Here is a 19,483-nt window from a genome sequence, read left to right as displayed (position 1 = left end):
AATCCCGGTCCTCCGCTGGGAGCTTGGAGCGGAGCTTAGCCGCCGCCCCGCCCCTCCGCGCAAGCTAGCAGTCTGGGGAGTGGGAGCGTTTGCGAAAGCTGATGGTGTTTTTTTAGAAAATAAGTTTCAGATGTACAGCATTATAGTTCAACATCTGTATATACTAGAGCGTGATCACCACTACAGTCTAGTTGCGATCAGTCACCATACAGTTAACCCACTTCATGCATTTCGCCCAACCCCCTGGAAGCTGACGGTCCTACAGTCGCGGAGCTGATTGGCTGATCTTGGGCGACTACGTAGCCCGGGTTTTCCGGAATTTGGGTTGAGCTGGGGAGAGTGGAATATGGCTTCTCTGAGTCAGCTCTTGCGCGAGCTACAGGGACCTTTGCTCCCACCCAAGGACCTGGTGGAGGAGGAAGGTGATTATCTGAGGGACGATGCGGAGGAGGAGGAAGACACGGTGTTTGTCGATGCCGAGGAGCTCTGCAGTGGGGGCGTAAAGGCGGGCAGCCTCCCTGGTCGGCTCCGTGGTGAGGAAGCAACTCGCCCCTGGGGATGGGTTTGGAGGATTAATGAACTGTTTCCCATTATGGCCTCGTCCCAAGTAAGGCGCCCCATCGCTGCTAATAGACTTCCTTTGGTATGGCCTAGCTGTTTCGTCCTGTTTAGGGTAAAATAAAAACAGCAACAACCACAAGAATAGCAGAGACTTGAGCAAATACTCTGTGTTAAGCTTGGGCGCCACGTGTATCTCATTTAATGATGACAACTTTTTCAGGTAGTTTCATAGTCGAGGAAACAATGGGTGTCCAGCCAATATTCACAGAATCAGGGCTTTTAACTATTTTCCTGTCTTTCCTGGAGTCGAGTATGTGGTTACTTTTCAGCTACTTAGACACATAAGAAACACACCAAGGCACTGTTGATTCATTAACCTTGTGTTAATAACCTTGTGATCTGTGTTTACCTTGTATAGTTTCCTGTCCTAAGAATTATACCTATTATGTGTACCTGGTGACTGATGTTTAAGAATGTTTGTTCAGACCACTGCTGTACTGTAGAATTTTCTCTGGTGATGGCACTGCTCTATATTTGCTCTGTCCAATCCAACAGCTGTTAGCCACATGTGGCTATTGAGAACTTGAAATGCAGCTAGTGCACCTGAGGAGTTGAATTTTAAATTTTAATTTTAATTAATTTAAATTTAAATAGTTACAGGTGAGTGGACAGTACAGGTTTAGACAGAAAATTTTTAAGTATTTCTGGAGGGTTTAGTCATTTATCCTGAAAGTGTTAGTGATTGGCTACCATCTTCCAAGCAAGGTGTTTGTTTTGTTTGGATACCTTGGAGAGATTAGATGATGAGGTTGCTGTCTTAATGGAGCTTACCCTCTAATGAATTAAACAGATATTCTATAAATAATCACAGAAGTAACTATAATATCACTCAGTGCTTAGAAGGAATAGTAAGAAGTGCTATGAGAGGTTATGTTCATGAGTTTCAGGGCTTTTGGAAGTGACGATTAAGCTGAAGTCTGTAGTAAATGAGGTCTGTAGTAAACAGTAAGGAAGAAATTATTTAAGGCAAGTGGAATAGCTTTTGCAAAGGCCCTGGGTAGGAGGGACATTTTTTAGAAACTGCTTGAAGGTCAGTATTGACTGAGATCAGAGTAGCAGAGAGAGGACTGCTTTTAGAAGAGGAACAACAGACTTTTGCCATGTACCATGCCTCCCTCCTGGAATACAAAAACAGATGAAACGTTGTCATGTTCTAGAGAGCTTACAGTGTAGTAGAGAGAGACAGATAAACAGGTAAGTGGAATACAGACACTGTAATAGACATCTATAGAGGGTACTGTCCAGGGATTAAAGAGAGTAGTGGATTTGACAAAACATTGGGAAAAGATTTTAAATTTATCCTAAATTAACTTTTTTTTTTTTTTTTTAAGTTTCAATTTTTGATGAAAACACTCACCAGCAATGTGAAGTGTTTGGACGTTTTCCATTAATGGGTGCTTGGTGGCGAGTGAAGGTACAGGTAAAGCCTGTAGGATCAAGGAGCTATCAAGTTCAAGGATTTCCTTCTTACTTTTTACAATCAGATATGTCAGCACCAAATCAGTTACACATCTGTTCCCTCTTTCTTAAAGACTGTAATGTCTCCAGTGAAAACAGAAATAAATTTTTAGCATGGGTAAATGCTGAATCAAGTTATAAAGACCTCAACTTTGAAAATCTTAGGGAAAAATTAAGAACTTACCAAAAGAACGTTGAAAGGAATACTCAAAAACAATCTACACAGAAAACACAAGAGTCACCACCAGATTACGAGATACTGCTTCCTCTGGAAAACACAAGTAAGTGATTTTATCATTGAGTTTTAGTGTAATTGAGATACTGGATGACTGGTGTGTTTAAAATATTACCAGTACAGTATTGATATCTTGGTATAGTATTCTTTTTTTAAATTGGTTTGATGAAGTGTGTTTGTATTGCTTTTGGAGTATGTCATTGACATTGCAGTTTCCTCATCTGTAATGTGAAGAGATTGGGTGAGATGATCTTTAAACACCTTTCAGTTCCTTTCCTGCTCTAAAAGTGTGATTCTAGGTCTCTCTCTAACTTTTGTGTCCTAGGATTACCTTGAGTCATTAAGAAGTTCAGTTATCAATTATTCTATTTCAGAAGGCAGAGAAGAAAGGCAAGAAAATGAGCAATCCATTTTGGAAAGATTTCAGTTCAAAATAGTTTAAAATAACTTTTAAATATGGTTTGTTATCTGGACATTCATATATATAGAATATTTCATTTCTTAATTTTATCAAATAAATTTGGCAGTACATCATTGAATGATTTCAATGATGAAAGCATCATGATTACAGTAAGAAGAATGACTATAAGATTAATATGTAAATGATTTTTAATGCTTAGCTTTAAATTTATATATTATTGAGTCAGAAATTTTATTCTGATTCTACTGCAAGCAGAAGGAAACAAAAGGCTAAGAGGTAGCTATCTAAGCATTTGAAGAACATAAATTTTGGTGTTAAGCACAATGAAAACCATCTTGATACAAAAGCAAGTGTTATAATACAATCAATTTTCTTGCTGGTCACAGTAAATTTATTACTCTGTCTTTGATTTGGATTTCTTAAACTGGTTGTGCTAAATGGGAAAGTCCATCAAATCAGTTGTTTTATGAGCTCATTTGTATGTTTTTATTTGTTCTTTTTTGATATCCTGTAGTTCCATTTATAACTGTGATGAGAGCTTTGCAGTTCCCCAAAATAATGGAATTCCTTCCAGTTCTTCTGCCACGACACTTTAAACGGCTCATAAGCTCAGATTCTACAGAGGTGTTGGAAGAGATAGAAGAGATTTTAGGTACACAGCCATGGAAACTCGGATATCGTAAAGTAAGAAAGACATTTGCTTAGCATTTTGTAATCTTATACAAGGGAGGATGTCTCAAGCTTGACAGTTTTTTGCATCTCTTTCAAGGGAAAGAAATTTGTATGACTTCAGTGTTGATTTATTTTCCTTGCAGTGTTGCAACTAAATATAAACTTCTTCTACCTGTAGCTCTTATGCAATAAATTTACAAAGGAAAACAAAATAACAAAATAAATGACATTCAAATTATCAATACTTCAGTTACATAATTTAATTTCATATGACATTTTTTGTAACTAAATTGCCATTGCACCTTGAATATAGATCTCATCGAAGACAAGTTCTTATGAGTTTGGCAAGTCCATTCTGCTGTGCTATGCAATTCCTCACTTTCCTATTTGAACTTTCGAAGACCTTCATTATTCATATGGTATATGATGATGCCATTTGATTTTTTTTCTTTGGCACAATAATATTATTTACAATTTCTTTGGCACTTCTGTTTTTCTTATTAGAGACCAGGAGTAGTAAAGTGGCACTGTGAAGCTCCAGAGATGTTGAAAACCAAATGTGGCACTTAAATCTTGGCAGTACTTGGTTATAGATGGTTTTCCAAATGAAAATACAATTTAAAAATTCTGAGATAATTGGTGGGATCCCCAAGAATGTTTACAGATCCCACTCCCCTGCCCCCCATTTGAGAAATACTAGAATAATGAATTTGTTCCCTCTATAAAATGACTATGATTTCAATATGCTTGGAAAAATGAGATTCTGGAACATTAGATTATTATATATATTTATTCAGTAGGAAAGAGAAGCAGAGTAATGAACCTTCTGGGACTCAAGTGGGACTTAAGTCCCCTTTTCAGCATGTAAACCACCACCCAGAATAAAGACTTTTACTGAGGTTTTGTATTCATTTGCTAGGGCTGCTGTAACAAACAGCATAGACTGGGTGCCTTAAACCACAGACATTTATTTTCTCACAGTTCTGGAGGCTATAAATCCAAAGTCAAGGTGCCAGCAGGGTTGGTTTCTTCTGAGGCCTCTCTCCTTAGCTTATGGATGACTGTCTTCTTCCTGTGTCGTCACATGGTCTTCCCTCTGTGCTTGTCTGGGTCCTAAAATCTTCTTATGACATCAGTCATATTGGATTAGGGACCACCTCAGTCATCTCATTTTAACTTAATTACCTCCTTAAAGACCCTGTCTCCAAATATGATCACATTCTGGGGTACAGGGTGTTAGGATTTCAACATACGAATTTTGGGGGGGACACATTTCAGCCCATAAAATATATGGAGGGCTCCAGGGGTGATGTCTCCATGGGGAAAAAAAATGGAGCTGGTAGACGACCTACTTAGTGGATCATGGTGAAGGAAGTTCTATACCTTTTCAGTAGAGTTTGGGCAGAATTGTTAGGCACATGGAAAACTAAACAAGCCTAGAAAATGAGGCAGTCAGTAACTTCACAATATACACAAGAGTTCAACACAAAGTTAATGTAATCACAGCATATCATGTCACAGCCGTGAATCCTGTTTACACTGATTTAACTAAAATCAGTTTTCAAAATGTATACTGTTAACTTTTCTCAAAGATGGGAGGAAGAGGGCTTCCCTGGTGGTGCAGTGGTTGAGAGTCCGCCTGCCGATGCAGGGGACACGGGTTCGTGCCCCGGTCCAGGAAGATCCCACATGCTGCAGAGCGGCTGGGCCCGTGAGCCATGGCCACTGGGCCTGCACGTCCGCAGCCTGTGCTCTGCAACAGGAGAGGCCACAACAGTGAGAGGCCCGTGTACTGCAAAAAAAAAAAAAAAAAAGGAAGAGAAGCATGTGTGGAAGTGACAGTACAAAGGGAGCAAACTTCCATGAAGAAAGACTTTCCATAGTAAGGAGTTAACTCTAATTACCTAATTTTTTTTTTAAGAAATTAAGGAATAGTATAAACAATATGTAGAAATGTGGAGATAAATTCTGGAAGAAATAACTGAAAATGTTGAGGGTGTTGCCTTTAGAAGGCATGGAAAGGGTAAGTCAGAGGATTCCTATTTTTTGTGATAAGTCTCAGTGTTATTTGACTTTTAAAACTGTATGTGTATTGCTTTGAAAAAACATAATTTTAATTATGAAATTATATAGATCTCTAATCACAGTACAGTTAATTAAAAAAAATTAGTGATGTATTAGGTACATAGTTTTTTTTCCCCAAATTTTGTTGAAACACATGTCTTCTGGGACTTAAAAAATTATTAATAAACACCATAGTTTTCACTGTAATTCTCATAATAGTCATCAAATAGTCAATTATAAAAATATTTATAATTTTTATAAAGCAAACTTGAATTTACTTTTCTTAAAGATAACCTACAGACAGTTGAAGCTTCTGCGATGTGAGGCAAGTTGGACATCATTTTGTCAGTGCAGGTCTCTTCTCCAGTTGATGACTGATTTGGAGAAGAATGCATTAGTAATATATTCTGAACTGAAGCGGATGTGTAGAGAGCAAGGGCACACGTGTGTTGAAGAAGCTGACTTAACTTGTGAATTGTTAGACCGCATGTCTTTTCATGATGCTTGGCAGTCTCTGAAGTTCTTGAAGGATATCGGTGTGGTGACGTATGAGAAGGGCTGTGTCTTTCTTTATGACCTTTACCAGGCTGAAAGAGGCATTGCCTCTTCAATCTGTGACCTGATGACAAGGTCGCCATGGCGATTACATGTTGATGTTAAAAAGGTGCTTGCGTCTATCCACACCACAAGACCTGAGAATTCAGGAAGTGATGATACACTGAATAAAAGTAAACCTGATGAAACAAGATTAGAAGATCCTGTGGATATTTGGGACATGCAGGACAGCGGTGACCTTATTTGGGATAATGGTGAAAATGAAGTTAAGGCAGAAATAAGTGAATTCCAACTGGATCAGGATCAGGTGGCTGCTTTGGACATGATTTGCTCCAATGCTGTGACAGTCATAAGTGGGAAAGGTGGTAGTGGGAAGACCACAATTGTTAGCCAGCTTTTTAAGCATATAGAGCTGTTGGAAGAAAGAGAAGTGAAAAAAGCTTGTGAAGATTTTGAACAAGACCAGAATGTACCAGAAGAATGGATTACCTTCACTGAGCAAAGTCAGCGGAAGCCGGGCAAGGCTATAGAAGTTTTACTTACAGCACCTACAGGGAAAGCAGCTGGCTTACTGAGACAGAAAACTGGTTTCAACGCTTATACACTATGTCAGGTAAAGCCTTTTACATTTTTTCTCTACCTAAAACATTTGCCTTAAACACGGGCTTAATGTAATGAGTTTATTTTTCATTTCTTCCTGACAGCAATCAATAGGCATTTATTGAATGTCTTCTAGATTCTTGCCTTGTGGTAGCTAATCACTTAGATCAGTGCCATTCAAAACAGCCAGTCTATAAACTGTTACTATTTGCAGTGAGATAGGAGCTTGTGCCAGAAAGTAGATCAGTGTACTGCTTCCTTCATTGAGAAAGTCTTATTATGAAAAAAAAAAAAAAAAGGTCAGGTAAACTAAAGTGTATGCTTAATGCTGTAGTTAGTTTAGATTCTGGCACATGCCCTGTTTCTCAATGGGACTGGTTTCAAACATGAGTCCACATTTTGTAGAATGAAAGCTCCGTCAAAGTGAGGACTTGGATCATCTGGTTTAGTGCTTTATCTCCTTTGCCTACAGTGCCTGGCAAATAGTAGTTGCATAATAAAAATTTCAAATGAATTAAGATGCTTGAAAAAAATAGCTTTGGCTATAGTTAAGAGTCATGAAGTTTTAAACTTGTAAAGAGTTGGAGAGTTTCCTTTAGCCCTGATCTGCCATTTTATAGATCAAGGAACTTAGTCGTTGGAAGATTTCTGAAGGAAATAATAATTGAATTGGAGTCTAATGGACAAGGAAGCTCAGGTAAGGAGAAGAACATTTTATTTAAGGGAAAGGCCTTCCCAGAGGCATTGAGGTGAATGATCAAGTGCATATAGAGGGTTTTGAGGGGACTGCGTTGATTGGAATGAAGTCTGTGTATTGTAAGATAATGGAAATTACACTTGGTTTAGACTGGGAATTTGAGCTTTAAAGTTTGTAAAGTATTTTGCCGTTTCATTAAATCCTTGACAAACGAGTGAAGTGGGTAAGTGATGTTATCTGCATTTTACAGGAGAGCCATTTAAAATTTGGGTGTGTTAAACAATTGGCCCCAAACCTTAACTGAGTGCAGAGTTAGCACTGGGATTCACATTTCTGACCTCCCAGCTTGCTTCTCTTTCCAAGGTGCCATGATCTCCTCATTTACTACGGACCTTGTATACCTAACAAAGAAGCTTGGACTTGATTTACTGGGGAGCCATTTAGGTTCCTAAGCAAGAGAGTGAAATGGAGAAAGCAGTTCTAGGGAAGGCTACCTAGAATCATAGACCCACGAGCCACCTCAGAAATTGCTTTTGCATTACTTTTATTTGTCACATGAGTGGGCATGATCCTAGAGCAGTTCATTGTAGCTCATTGGTGGAAGAGTCTTCTGATCAATTTATGATTTTTTCCGTTACACCTTCACTTCTGTTTAGTCTGAAGGATTGAATTAGAAAAGGAGAGGCCAGAGAGGGATCATTACTAAATTTCATCTTATGTTCCAACTCTGATCAATTGGTAGTATCTTAATATCGGGTTGGGATGCTGGGAGGACATTTCTGAAGCCATGTTTAGGCTCAGGAAAGAGTGTAAGGGCACAGGAGAGGCATTGAGGTGGCACTTAGGCCACTTATTTATCATCCTTGGGCTAGGGATACCAGGTTTAGCAGATAAAAATGCCAATAATTTTTTAGTGTAAGTGAGCATATATAGATATATGCATACAACATAGAAACATTTGTGGAATGGTTTACAACAAAATATTTAACATTCTCTGGTTGTAGTTTTACAAAAAAAATTTTCCCTCTTCTGTAATTTTTTAAATAGTAAATATTATTACCCCTGTAATAAATAGTTTTTTAAGTTGTCTTGGTGGTGGTTTTTTCAATGTTGGGGAAGTAAGGGAGTTTAGAGTACTAGGAGAAAAAGTAGTATTTTCATAGTTAGTTTGGGCAGGCGCCCCCTAATTTCCAGAATGGAGTATTATAGTTGGGAGAAGAGTGGGGCTTAAGTGTTTGGGCCATCTCAGAAGGCCAAGAGAAGGTTTATTTGGGGGTAGAAAACAGTAGGGAGTTCTGTCTGGTCAAGAGTGATAAGAGAACAGTTGGGATTCTTGCAGTGGAATGGTGCTGTGTGAGAAGCTTGTTAAACACACCAAGTACTCCCTAGGAAGCAATGTTTTGAACTATTTCATCTGTCTTTTCTGGGATTCATACTATAACTTTTGTGTTCTCTACTTTAGTCTGTTTCCCTGTGTTACTCTATGTACATTCTCCCTGTCCCTTCCCCATTTAAGAGTTTTGTTTTAAAAGAATATGTTGTTAAAAAAAATTTTTTTTTTTGGTAAATTTTATAACCTGAATTTTAAAATGCCATACTTTGCTTGTAGGTCAATTATAGCTTCTACTTATGGGAGAAAAAAACAATGACCAAGGACATGCCATGGAAATTTTCTTCGGTTAGAGTTCTGGTTGTGGATGAAGGGAGTTTGGTATCTGTCGGAATCTTTAAATCAGTTTTAAATTTACTGTGTGAGCACTCCCAACTTTCTAAGCTTATTATTCTTGGTAAGTTAAAATACTGTTGGAATCCGGTTGTTTGGTTCAAATTATTATGGTTAGTAGGTTCTTTATACCATTTCACTGTTTTAATATCCATATCCTACAGGCGGGAAGCCATTTCTCAGACCTCACTGAAGCCACTCTGATTTCAGCTTGACCAGTCTCTTTATCAGCTTGGGTGGCTCTTTGTTTTGGCCAGGATATCAGCAAGCTAGGTTGTGAATGAAATAGAGTTGTGAGGAGTTACTGTAATTACCTAAATGATGACTATTAAAAAAGTAAAATTCTCATAGACTCAGAGTAAATCAGGATGTAGATCATTTGGAAATAATAGAAGGTCTGAATTATAGACCACTTAAAAATAATTTTATGATTTTAAGCTAATAATGCACATTAGACCTCACCAGCCTCGTAAGTCCTTTCCAATTCCAGTGAGATTCAGTTTGATGCTATTAGGTAGTACCGATGTGTAGACCCTGTTTTTTAATGGAGGAAAAAATAGAATTGCAATGAGAGAATCAATGTATTTATAAATAACTGTTTTAGGTATTTGAGGATATTGTGTAAGCAGTTGATTTTATTAATAGCTTAAGCATTCTCTCAGTTTCCACCCAGAAAATAGTTTCTCTTTTCTCTAAGGTTTGCTTGTTTGTTTAAAGTAAAAAGATTTTTAATAGAGCAAAATGTTATCATTACATTACTGGAATTTATTATCAAATGCACTGGGTTTGTTTATTTTGCATTTTGTATGTTAAGTTTATTTATTTGAGGCCATAGATTTTTCCATGTTTAGTAAGACATTGAGCAAGATTGAGTAAGTGACTAAATTCTAGATATCTAAGGCCTGTTTTTTTCTTTACCTGTTGGTGAAAATATACGCCCCAACAGTTTGCCTGTGTTTATAGATATGAAAAAAGTTCAAGTCATGTTTTACCCTACTGTGTTATCACTATTTTTTCTATCTTATATTGTTTAATTGGAATGGGTTTTTTTTGTTGTTGTTGTTTTTGTGGGGTTTTTTGTGTTTTTTTTTTTTTGCGGTATGCGGGCCTCTCACTGTTGTGGCCTCTTCCGTGCGGAGCACAGGCTCCGGACGCGCAGGCTCAGCGGCCATGGCTCACGGGCCCAGCCGCTCCGCGGCATGTGGGATCTTCCCGGACCGGGGTTATGAACCCGTGTCCCCTGCATCGGCAGGCGGACTCTCAACCACTGCGCCACCAGGGAAGCCCAATTGGAATAGTTTTTGTTGTTATTGTTGTTGTTGAATATTTTTGAAGACTTAATGTTCTTAAGTAATTTTAAACGAAGATTTTTTTCATTTTTCCTCAGAGTAAGTCTTTATAATTATAGCATATATCAGTAGGGAGAAATAAAAATAATTTCTAAATTTCGAGATCCCAGTTACATAAAACCTACTCTATGTATTTTTCCCCCTTTTAGGTGATATTAGACAGTTACCCAGTATTGAACCTGGTAACTTGCTGAAAGATCTTTTTGAGACTCTCAAGTCAAGAAATTGTGCTATTGAACTAAAGACAAACCATAGAGCAGAATCTGAACTAATTGTGGACAATGCTACAAGGTATAATATAACTAAAATTTTGCATTTTCTCTCTGTCGTATTAGAAATAAAGGTAAAAAAAAATATTAGCTTTTGAATTAGGGTGATTCAGTGCAGTATGTTTACTATGCTCTTAGCAAACCTTTTCTGTCCTTCAGGTATATGTATACCTTTTGTCCCACAGTTAGAAAAGCAAAGTATTTTTCATTATTGATCCAAGATAAATTAGTGTTGAAATTTAAGTATAAATGTGTTTTCCTGATTTTAAAAGTATATATGTGAAATAAAGTTGCATCAGGCTTAGAGACCAGAATAAACCCAAGGGGAACAGAGACTCAGAAATGAATTCATTAGAGTTCAAGGGTGACTTGGGGAAGACATTTCCTGTAATTTTTATAAGGGGAGCCTAAAGCAAAAAAAAAGAAAAAAAAAAGAAAAAGGTAAAGAAAAAGGTATTTTACTCCTTGATGAATCCTGGTGGCACCTGTGGCATATTACTCTCCTTAAAGTAGGAAAGAATCCTTCTCTTTCCTTAATCTTTGCATAAGCCTCTAGAGTAATCCTCTGTAATAGATGTGATGGGGCCACAGAATATTAAGAGACTGTTTATTCATTGGGCCAAAATTTACCTTTGTTTTTGACTCTCTTTTACCAGGTGCTGTTTTTGTTTGTTGGTTGGTTTTAGGTTTCATTTTCCCTTTGTTGGCTGTAGTGCATGCTTTATTTCTGTATCTGCATGGAATTATTTTGGTTCTACCTTATCATTATCCATTATTTTGGGAATTATAGGGATCAGGGGGCAATCAGCTGAGTGGCAGAGGATTATAGTTGATTTGAATAAAAATTTAGCACAGGTCCTGAACTGTTGCTAAGATCACGAATTTAGCCTGAAACTTCATTGCCTTAGCTCTTCTTTGTACAGCATTTTGTGTGTGTCTGTCCTCCTGCCGTTGCACCTGCTATGTATCCATCTGGGGCTTAGGACCTGGAACTAGATTTTTGACTATACTTGAGAACAAAAAATGACTTACTAGATAACGCAGAATTACATTGAAAGGTAGATTTTGCTCAAAGAAGTGCTTTCTTTACGATGATTTGTTTTCTGTCAGAAGAGTTCTTATTTCTTTAATGATGGATAAAAAACTTATTAGCTTATGTGGAGGTCTTTGCAGTAGCTATCGGGCTCAGATATTCAGCAGGACAGGGTATTGTATTAGACTACAAGATGCTGTTTTTGTTGCTTAAACATTTTCTTGGTTGGATGTCAGCAGAAACTAGAATATTCAAAGCCTGCTATCTCCCTGCCCCATCTACCCTGGAAAAGATAGTGGGGGTAGAGGCAGAATGGACAGGAATAGGGTAGATGATATAGGTTCGTACTGGGACATTAAGAAAAATACTGCCAAAAAAAAAAAAAGAAAGAAAGAAAAAAGGGGCCTCCCTGGTGGTGCAGTGGTTGAGAGTCCGCCTGCCGATGCAGGGAATACGGGTTCGTGTCCCGGTCCAGGAAGATCCCACATGCTGCGGAGCGGCTGGGCCCGTGAGCCATGGCCGCTGAGCCTGCACGTCCGGAGCCTGTGCTCCGCAACGGGAGAGGCCACAACAGTGAGAGAAAGAAAAACACTGCAGTTGGAAGTGTAGCTATAACTCTTCTATAACTCTTACCTATAACTTCTGCTCCTACCTAAAGTCCACTGCAGTTTTGGAATGTTGGTAGATGATGGGTCATTTTAAAGTCTAGAAATCTTGGGAGAATCTAAAGCACATTAGGTTTCTTAGAACTCAATTTTATCTGAAATTTAGGAATTCCTTTTAGTAACCCTTTCGATATCTTTTGGGCTGAGCTGTGCTCCTTTCATTATTCTTGGTCATCATCACCAAGTGTTTAATGACAGAAGGATCCCAGTGATACCACGGAAAAGCTTCTAGAGATAGAAGTATGTTACATGTCCTGGGTCAGAAGCAAAACAGGAAATCCATGGTGTTTCTCAGTACCCCACATTAAATCTGGGATAGTTCCAGCAGGGACAGGCTTCTTCCCTCTTTCTCCTTTCCTCCCTTCCAGCCCTGTTGGGAAGGATTGAAAGATGACACAGTAGGGTACACTACCTTTGATAGCTAGGCTGCTGTTAGGTCTTTACAGGGTGTCAGTTTTCTTCCACATAACCAAGGAGGGACTCTAGTATGCCAAGGCCCCTGGCCTTTACTGTGCTTTCTGATATGACTTGCTAGTCTTGGGGAATACAAGAGCAAAAGAAGGATGAGGAGGGAACAGAAACAAAGAGAAGATGTGGATACTTGGTTCAGCTGGGAAGATGAGACCATATATATGATATATACAGAAGAAAGGAGAAAAGAAAGAGTATGATGTAAATGTATGGAAAAGGCCCCAAAGAGTTTAAATTAATTTAAATAGAAAGGAATATGGAGCCCAGTGGGCCCAAATTTCCCTCCTAGCTCCCCTGCTTTTTACCTCTGTGATCTTGGACAACCTCACTGTACTTAACTAAGCCTCATGTTGCTCATCTGTGAAAGGAGGATAATACCTACTTGGTATGGTTCTTTAGCGGTCTGGAGAAAAGTAGGTCAAGTTCTCAGAATGTTGCTTAGTAAATTCCATGACAGTTTTTTCTAATGCTTTTAATGTGCTAGGGGTAGGGGACTGATGGATAAAAGTAACATTATGGTCTTTTTAAGTGTATTTTGAAACTCATTTACTATTTATAATGCATATATGGGTAGCCCTTTTACCCTATTTATGACCTATTCACAGATATTAATTATTGTAATGACATTATCTCTGCTCATATGTGAAGATACATTTTTGGATGCTAATGCTCTTGGTGTATTATTTTACCTTTATTTAAGAATCTCAAGACGCCAGTTTCCAACGTTTGATGCAGAGCTGAATATCTCTGATGATCCACCATTCCCTGTCTCAATACAAGATAAATCATTTATTTTTGTTAGACTCCCAGAAGAAGATGGCAGTTCTCAGTTCTCAAAAAGTAATCATCGCTCTTGTAAGTATAAACTTTTATGTTATATAGGGTTAAATATTTCAGTTTTGTAATATAGTTATTAAATGACTAGTTATAATTTTATTTGATGGTAAAGATAAATATTGCTAGTAAAACGTTAGGCACTGAAAATAAACTAATTTATTAATCATCAAAAGCAGATTACTTTAGAATTTTGTAAAGAAGTAAGCTCTTGACACATGCATACTAAGGACTTAGTAAATATTTGTTGAGTAAATAAGTGGATGTAGGTGATTAGTTTAAAATAAAGCAAAGCCCTAAGTAATCCAGGTTCATTCAGGAGAAAGCATGTCTTTTTTTGTTGTTGTTGTTTTTTTGTTTTTTTGTTTTGTTTTACGGTACACGGGCCTCTCACTGTTGTGGCCTCTCCCATTGCAGAGCACAGGCTCCAGACACGCAGGCTCAGCAGCCATGGCTCACGGGCCTAGCCGCTCCGCGGCATGTGGGATCTTCCCAGACCAGGGCACGAACCCGTGTCCCCTGCATCGGCAGGCAGACTCTCAACCACTGTGCCACCAGGGAAGCCTGAGAAAGCATGTCTTAATGAATGAAGCTTTTCTTTTACAGCAAATACTGTAAAAGTACAGTATTTACTGTAAAAGTACAGTATTTGCTGTAAAAGTAAATACTACATTTGTTGTTTTGAGTATATTTGTGAAACAAAAGTAATGGCTGTGAAACTCTTGCCAAGCTGAGTTCCTAATAGTTCTGTTTCTAGTAAAGTGGACAAGCATTACTTCTAATTGTGGGTGTTAGGGTGACAGCATGGCAGGGTTGAGGAAGTGCATGGGATAGGGAATCTTCTGCCTTATGTCACATCACTCTACTATTTGTAAAATGGGAGTCATAGTGACAGTGCCTGGGGGACAGTTGTGAAGGTTGAGGGTGTTCATAGGTTTTGAGGAACTGTATGAATGTTAGTTTTTTGTGAATAATAGGTATTAAATTATCTACTCCAAATGAATTTATTTAAATTGAATTTATTTATTTATTTATTTAAATAATTTGATCTTTATATTAGAAACTTAACTTAGCAAGCTTTTTTAAATAGTGTAGTGGTTTACTCAAAATTGAATTAGTGAACATTTAAATGATTTTTATTGAGGATTTATTGTAGTTGCCACAGTTCTTCAAGGTATATCCTTTCTCCTTAGCAGCTTTCACTCTGCATGTGAAATTAATTGACATTCGACTTTATCTGTAAGCCTTTCCTCCTTTGTGTGTCCCCATCTCAGTTCCTTTGGGTTAGTGTTCGTTCACATGTTACATTATTCTTTTTTAAAATGAGCTCATGTAATTATAGGATTCTATAAATGTCTTTTTGGCTTTTTAAAAATTATTATTATAGAAATCATTTATATTCCTTAACAAAAGTCAAGTGATACAGAAGTGTTTGAAGTAAAACTTAATATTTCCTTTAATCATCCCCTGTCCTCTTCCCCTGAATCAGCCCCATAAAGGTCACATCTATAGGAAGAGCTTGGAGTTCCTCTTTTTAAACTATAGGAAGAGCTTGGAGTTTCTCTTTTTAAACCATATTATATCCATACACAGACATGTATTAGTTTTACATAATTTGGTTTATAAGCTGTGTATTGTTTTTTGACTTGTTTTTTATTACACATGTTGTGAGTAATTTATAGATAATGTTTATTCTCTCCACAGCTAACTTAGTTCATAGTAGGTATTAGTACAGATGAAGAAAATGAGACTAAGATGGTTAAGAAACTGGCTTTCTTTGCCACTCCATTTAGATCTACCTAAAATGTATTTAGTTTTATTTCTGGCACCCATTCTTTACATTAATGAGAATGTACTTAAAAAAAAAGTTGTTTCAGAATGGTAGTGGAGCTTAGCTGGAGCTGTTTTCTATCTTAATTACAAACGTCAGCTGGAAAATGAGCCTCTTCTTTAAGAGAATTGAATATATTACTCCTTAGGCATATAGTATTTTTTCGTTAATAATTAAGTATTATTCCTTAATACTTAAGTAATAAGTATTTCTTAATAAATTACTCAGGTATTCCCATTATTGCAAGGTACAAAGGCCTAAGACAGGCTTCATAGCTGGGCTAGAATTCCAGAGATGTTAAAATATGAGGAAAAGGGCTCCCCTGGTGGCGCAGTGGTTGAGAGCCCGCCTGCCGATGCAGGGGACACGGGTTCGTGCCCCGGTCTGGGAAGATCCCACATGCCGCAGAGCGGCTGGGCCCGTGAGCCATGGCCACTGAGCCTGCGCGTCCGGAGCCTGTGCTCCGCAACGGGAGAGGCCACAACAGTGAGAGGCCCATGTACCGCAAAAAAAAAAAAAAAAAAAAAAAAAAAAAGAGGGAGGCTGGTCACCCTACCCCACTGGAAAATTTCTTTTACTTCCGAGAGCCTCAGTTTCATGGTCGTAACAAGGATGTAATCAGTGGTGCTAGTTAAACTATTTAATAGCTGGTAGGGTCTGGTCACTCTTGGAATGGATCCCTTCCTGTGTCAGGGTTAACCTTTTAGCTGCTGAATCATGGGGAGATCTGGGGGCTCTGGAGGAAGGAAAGACATGGCTGGGGTGGGAGGGAGGGCACTGTGGTGTTCGGGGAGTCGCTATTTTCTAGTTAAAACAGAAATATCTCCATATGTTATACTGGTATGTAAAAGCTAAATGTTGGCCCTGTATATAATAATACATGTATCGTGTGAGTATTGTGAAGATTAAAGATGAAATCACATACGCAAAGCATATAGATTCTCAAATTATAACTCATGACCACTAGTACCACCAGAACTTAAGACAGAAAGAAGTCTTACATTAGTAATTACGTTACATATTTTGTCCTCTTGCTTCTACTTTAAATTCAGCATTCACAAACCATCAGTAAATACACAGTGGTGATATTACAAATTAGGAGCTGTCCTGGCTAGTGATTGAGGATAGTGTGTCTGGAACCGTCACCTTCATTCTCTTTTCTCTTGCTCCTGGCTGATGAAACAAATGAGGTTGATGCTCCCATGGTGAGCTTGTATCCCATTTGGTGAGATGTTTTCCTGGACCCCTTAGCAGGATTTATGAATTAGTTTCTGCATTGAAACAATGTTATAATTTAGTGCTTTGCTGTGTTAACTTTTTTCTCTTGAATTATCAGATTTATATTCTGCAGTTAGTACTTTACTCAAAGAGAAGGACCTAGAAGATGCAAAAACATCACAATTTATTGCATTTAGAAGGTAAAGCATTTACAAAATTTTGGTGTTTTTAATGAAGCTTTTAAATCTCATACCTTATGAATCTAGGTGCTGTTGGAAAGGGAGACTGGTAGTTCATCACTGTGAATTCTCTCTCTTATTTTGAGGTATTTCTTGGGTAGGTCCAGCAGAAGGCAGTTTCTAAAGAGGGCTCTTTCTTTTTATTGGCCACGCCTTGCAGCTTGTGGGATCTTAGGTCCCTGACTAGGGATCGAACCCAGGCCCTTGGCAGTGAGAATGCTGAGTCCTAACCACTGGACTGCCAGGGAATTCCCTAAAGAAGTGCTCTTTCTACCAAATATTATATTTGGTAACTCATAGGAAATCTGAGTGGAAGAAAGGGTTAAGATCAAAATTACAAAATACTTTTTCTGGAGAAAGTCCTGGAAACTTTTTTTTTTTTTTAAGATTTATTATTTATTTTATTTTATTTTTGGCTGCGTCGGGTCTTAGTTGCGGCGCGCGGGCTCTTCGTTGTGGTGCGCGGGCTTCTCTCTAGTTGTGGCGTGCAGGTTTTCTTTCTCTAGTTGTGGCACACAGGCTCCAGAGCGCGTGGGCTCTGTAGTTTATGGTACGCAGGCTCTAGTTGAGGTGAGCAAGCTCAGTAGTTGTGGCACGTGGGCTTAGTTGCCCCGTGGCATGTGGGATCTTAGTTCCCCTACCAGGGTTTGAACCTACGTCCCCTGCATTGCAAGGCAGATTCTTTACCACTGGACCACCAGGGAAGTCCCAGTCCTGGAAACTTTTGATAGAATCCAGTATCTCATAATTGTTGGTAACAGGGATCCACACAAAAGAGGTTCCATTAAGGTGACCCTTGTATTTTTCTGTGTTCCAGGCAAGACTGTGACGTGATCAACACCTGCTGTTGCAAGCACTACACGGGCCGTCTAATCAAGTGAGGACAGTGCTTCCTGGATTCGCCATACTTTTGTTTGTTTTGACATTTATCACTGTAGCTGCACATTTAAAAATCTTTTTTCTCTTTTGTGAAGTCAAATGATATCTTCAATTAAATATAATATATATCCTTAGGAATTGATTATTTGGTAATCAGCGTAATAAGAAAAATAAAGAATAAAATTGTCCCTGTGGTTTCCTACCTCTAGCTTCTCCAAGATGAGCGTGGAGAATTCAGGGCAATTTTTCAAATTAGAATATGTGTGGAATGTGTACAAGAACCTTAGCAACAGGGTGCCTACAGAGAGCACCTTAGGTGGACTTTTATCAGGGAAGTAGGAGCATAGAAAAGCCATTCTATTCACACGTAGGACAGACTAACTCGCTTCTTTGGCATTTATCAATACCTACTCTTTATTAAGTGCAGAGAACCCAGAGAAGTGTAAATTACAAGAGGAGCTCCCTGTCTATTGAGGAAAGACACAAAAAACCATGATAGGTAGCCCAACAAAGGGTTGAAAAGCATAAGATTGGGGCCATCCAGTCTGGGTCACAGTAATTGTGATCTTGGGCAGGTAATTTCACCTTTCTATGTATGTAAAAGAGGACACTTACCCAGAATTTCCCTCATAAAGTTATAGTAAGGATGTAATGAAATAATATACCTAAAGCACGTACCACGGTAACTGGTATTATCGCCAGCACTTATTTGATTTGCTGCTATTATTCTGATACAATATAATTATTACAATAGAAATATGTGTAAGTGCTGTAAGACTTGAATTGGGGTAGTGATAAGAGAGATTAGAGAGGAGAGGATGAATTTAAAAGGTAGAGTCAATAAGATTTTTGGTAACTTTTGTAATATAAAGGCAAAGAGAGACATGAGCCTTTATGCCAAGATTTCTAACTTGAAAAAGTTCGACTGGGAAATGTTACTGAGTTTGAGGTGCTGCAGAAAGTGTAGATAGACCACAACTGAGGGAGCCTGATTTCTTGTTCACCTTTGGAGAACAAAAGTGACGTAAAAAGACTGTGGAAATAATTTTGAGAACTGGATCAGATCTGAGTAAGAGTCAGTGCTTAAAGAAAATGAAATTGAGGTTTTCCAAACTCTGATGTAGTATTATTATTTTCTAACCCAGAAACCATCAGAATAGACTTGAATTTGGAGTTGGTGATAAAATTTGTTGTACCAGGAACGCGTATCTCTCAGACTTACTCCCTGAAAATACCTTCAACAGCCAACAAAATAATGAACTAAAGGCCGGTGGCGAAGACTTTAATGGTACTCCTCATGGTTTTGCTAAAAATAAGCATGACTTTGAAAGTGGTATTCGACTCTGCAATGGAGAAGTATTTTTCATAACAGAGGTAAATGATAACAGAAAAATAGTACCTTTTTACCTATGAGGGATAGATTTAGTTTTCTTTTATTGCCCGAGGATTGATTCAGAATTTAATCATATCAGAGCTGGCATTCTTCTTCTATAATTTTTTGTTAAGGATTTTTGCATCTGTGTCCATGAGGGATCTTGGTTTGTAGTTTTCTAGTGATATCTTGTCTGGTTTTGGTGTCTGACTAATGCTGGCCTCATAAAGTGAGTTGGGAAGTGTTCCTTTCTCTTACGTGTTCTGGAAGACTTTGT

General features: G+C 38.2%; 1 protein-coding gene across 1 annotated transcript in view; it reads left to right on the top strand.

Annotated features, from left to right (window-relative positions):
- Positions 1-336: 336 nt before the first annotated feature.
- Positions 337-19,483, top strand: part of HELB (DNA helicase B) — a 35,652-nt gene continuing 16,505 nt past the window's right edge. The window contains exons 1-10 of the mRNA XM_060113473.1: positions 337-533; positions 1,953-2,360; positions 3,250-3,419; positions 5,761-6,639; positions 8,933-9,110; positions 10,545-10,686; positions 13,534-13,688; positions 16,835-16,916; positions 17,773-17,832; positions 18,980-19,208. Of these exons, the coding sequence (XP_059969456.1) occupies positions 347-533; positions 1,953-2,360; positions 3,250-3,419; positions 5,761-6,639; positions 8,933-9,110; positions 10,545-10,686; positions 13,534-13,688; positions 16,835-16,916; positions 17,773-17,832; positions 18,980-19,208 (2,490 nt within the window). The 5' untranslated portion in view covers positions 337-346. The remainder of the gene's footprint in view (positions 534-1,952; positions 2,361-3,249; positions 3,420-5,760; positions 6,640-8,932; positions 9,111-10,544; positions 10,687-13,533; positions 13,689-16,834; positions 16,917-17,772; positions 17,833-18,979; positions 19,209-19,483) is intronic.

This window comes from Mesoplodon densirostris, chromosome 11 (genome assembly GCF_025265405.1).
Source record: "Mesoplodon densirostris isolate mMesDen1 chromosome 11, mMesDen1 primary haplotype, whole genome shotgun sequence".
NCBI classification, from domain to species: Eukaryota; Metazoa; Chordata; class Mammalia; order Artiodactyla; family Ziphiidae; genus Mesoplodon; species Mesoplodon densirostris.
The sequence above is the reverse complement of the archived record's forward strand: the minus strand, read 5'-3'. Positions and strand labels throughout refer to the sequence as shown.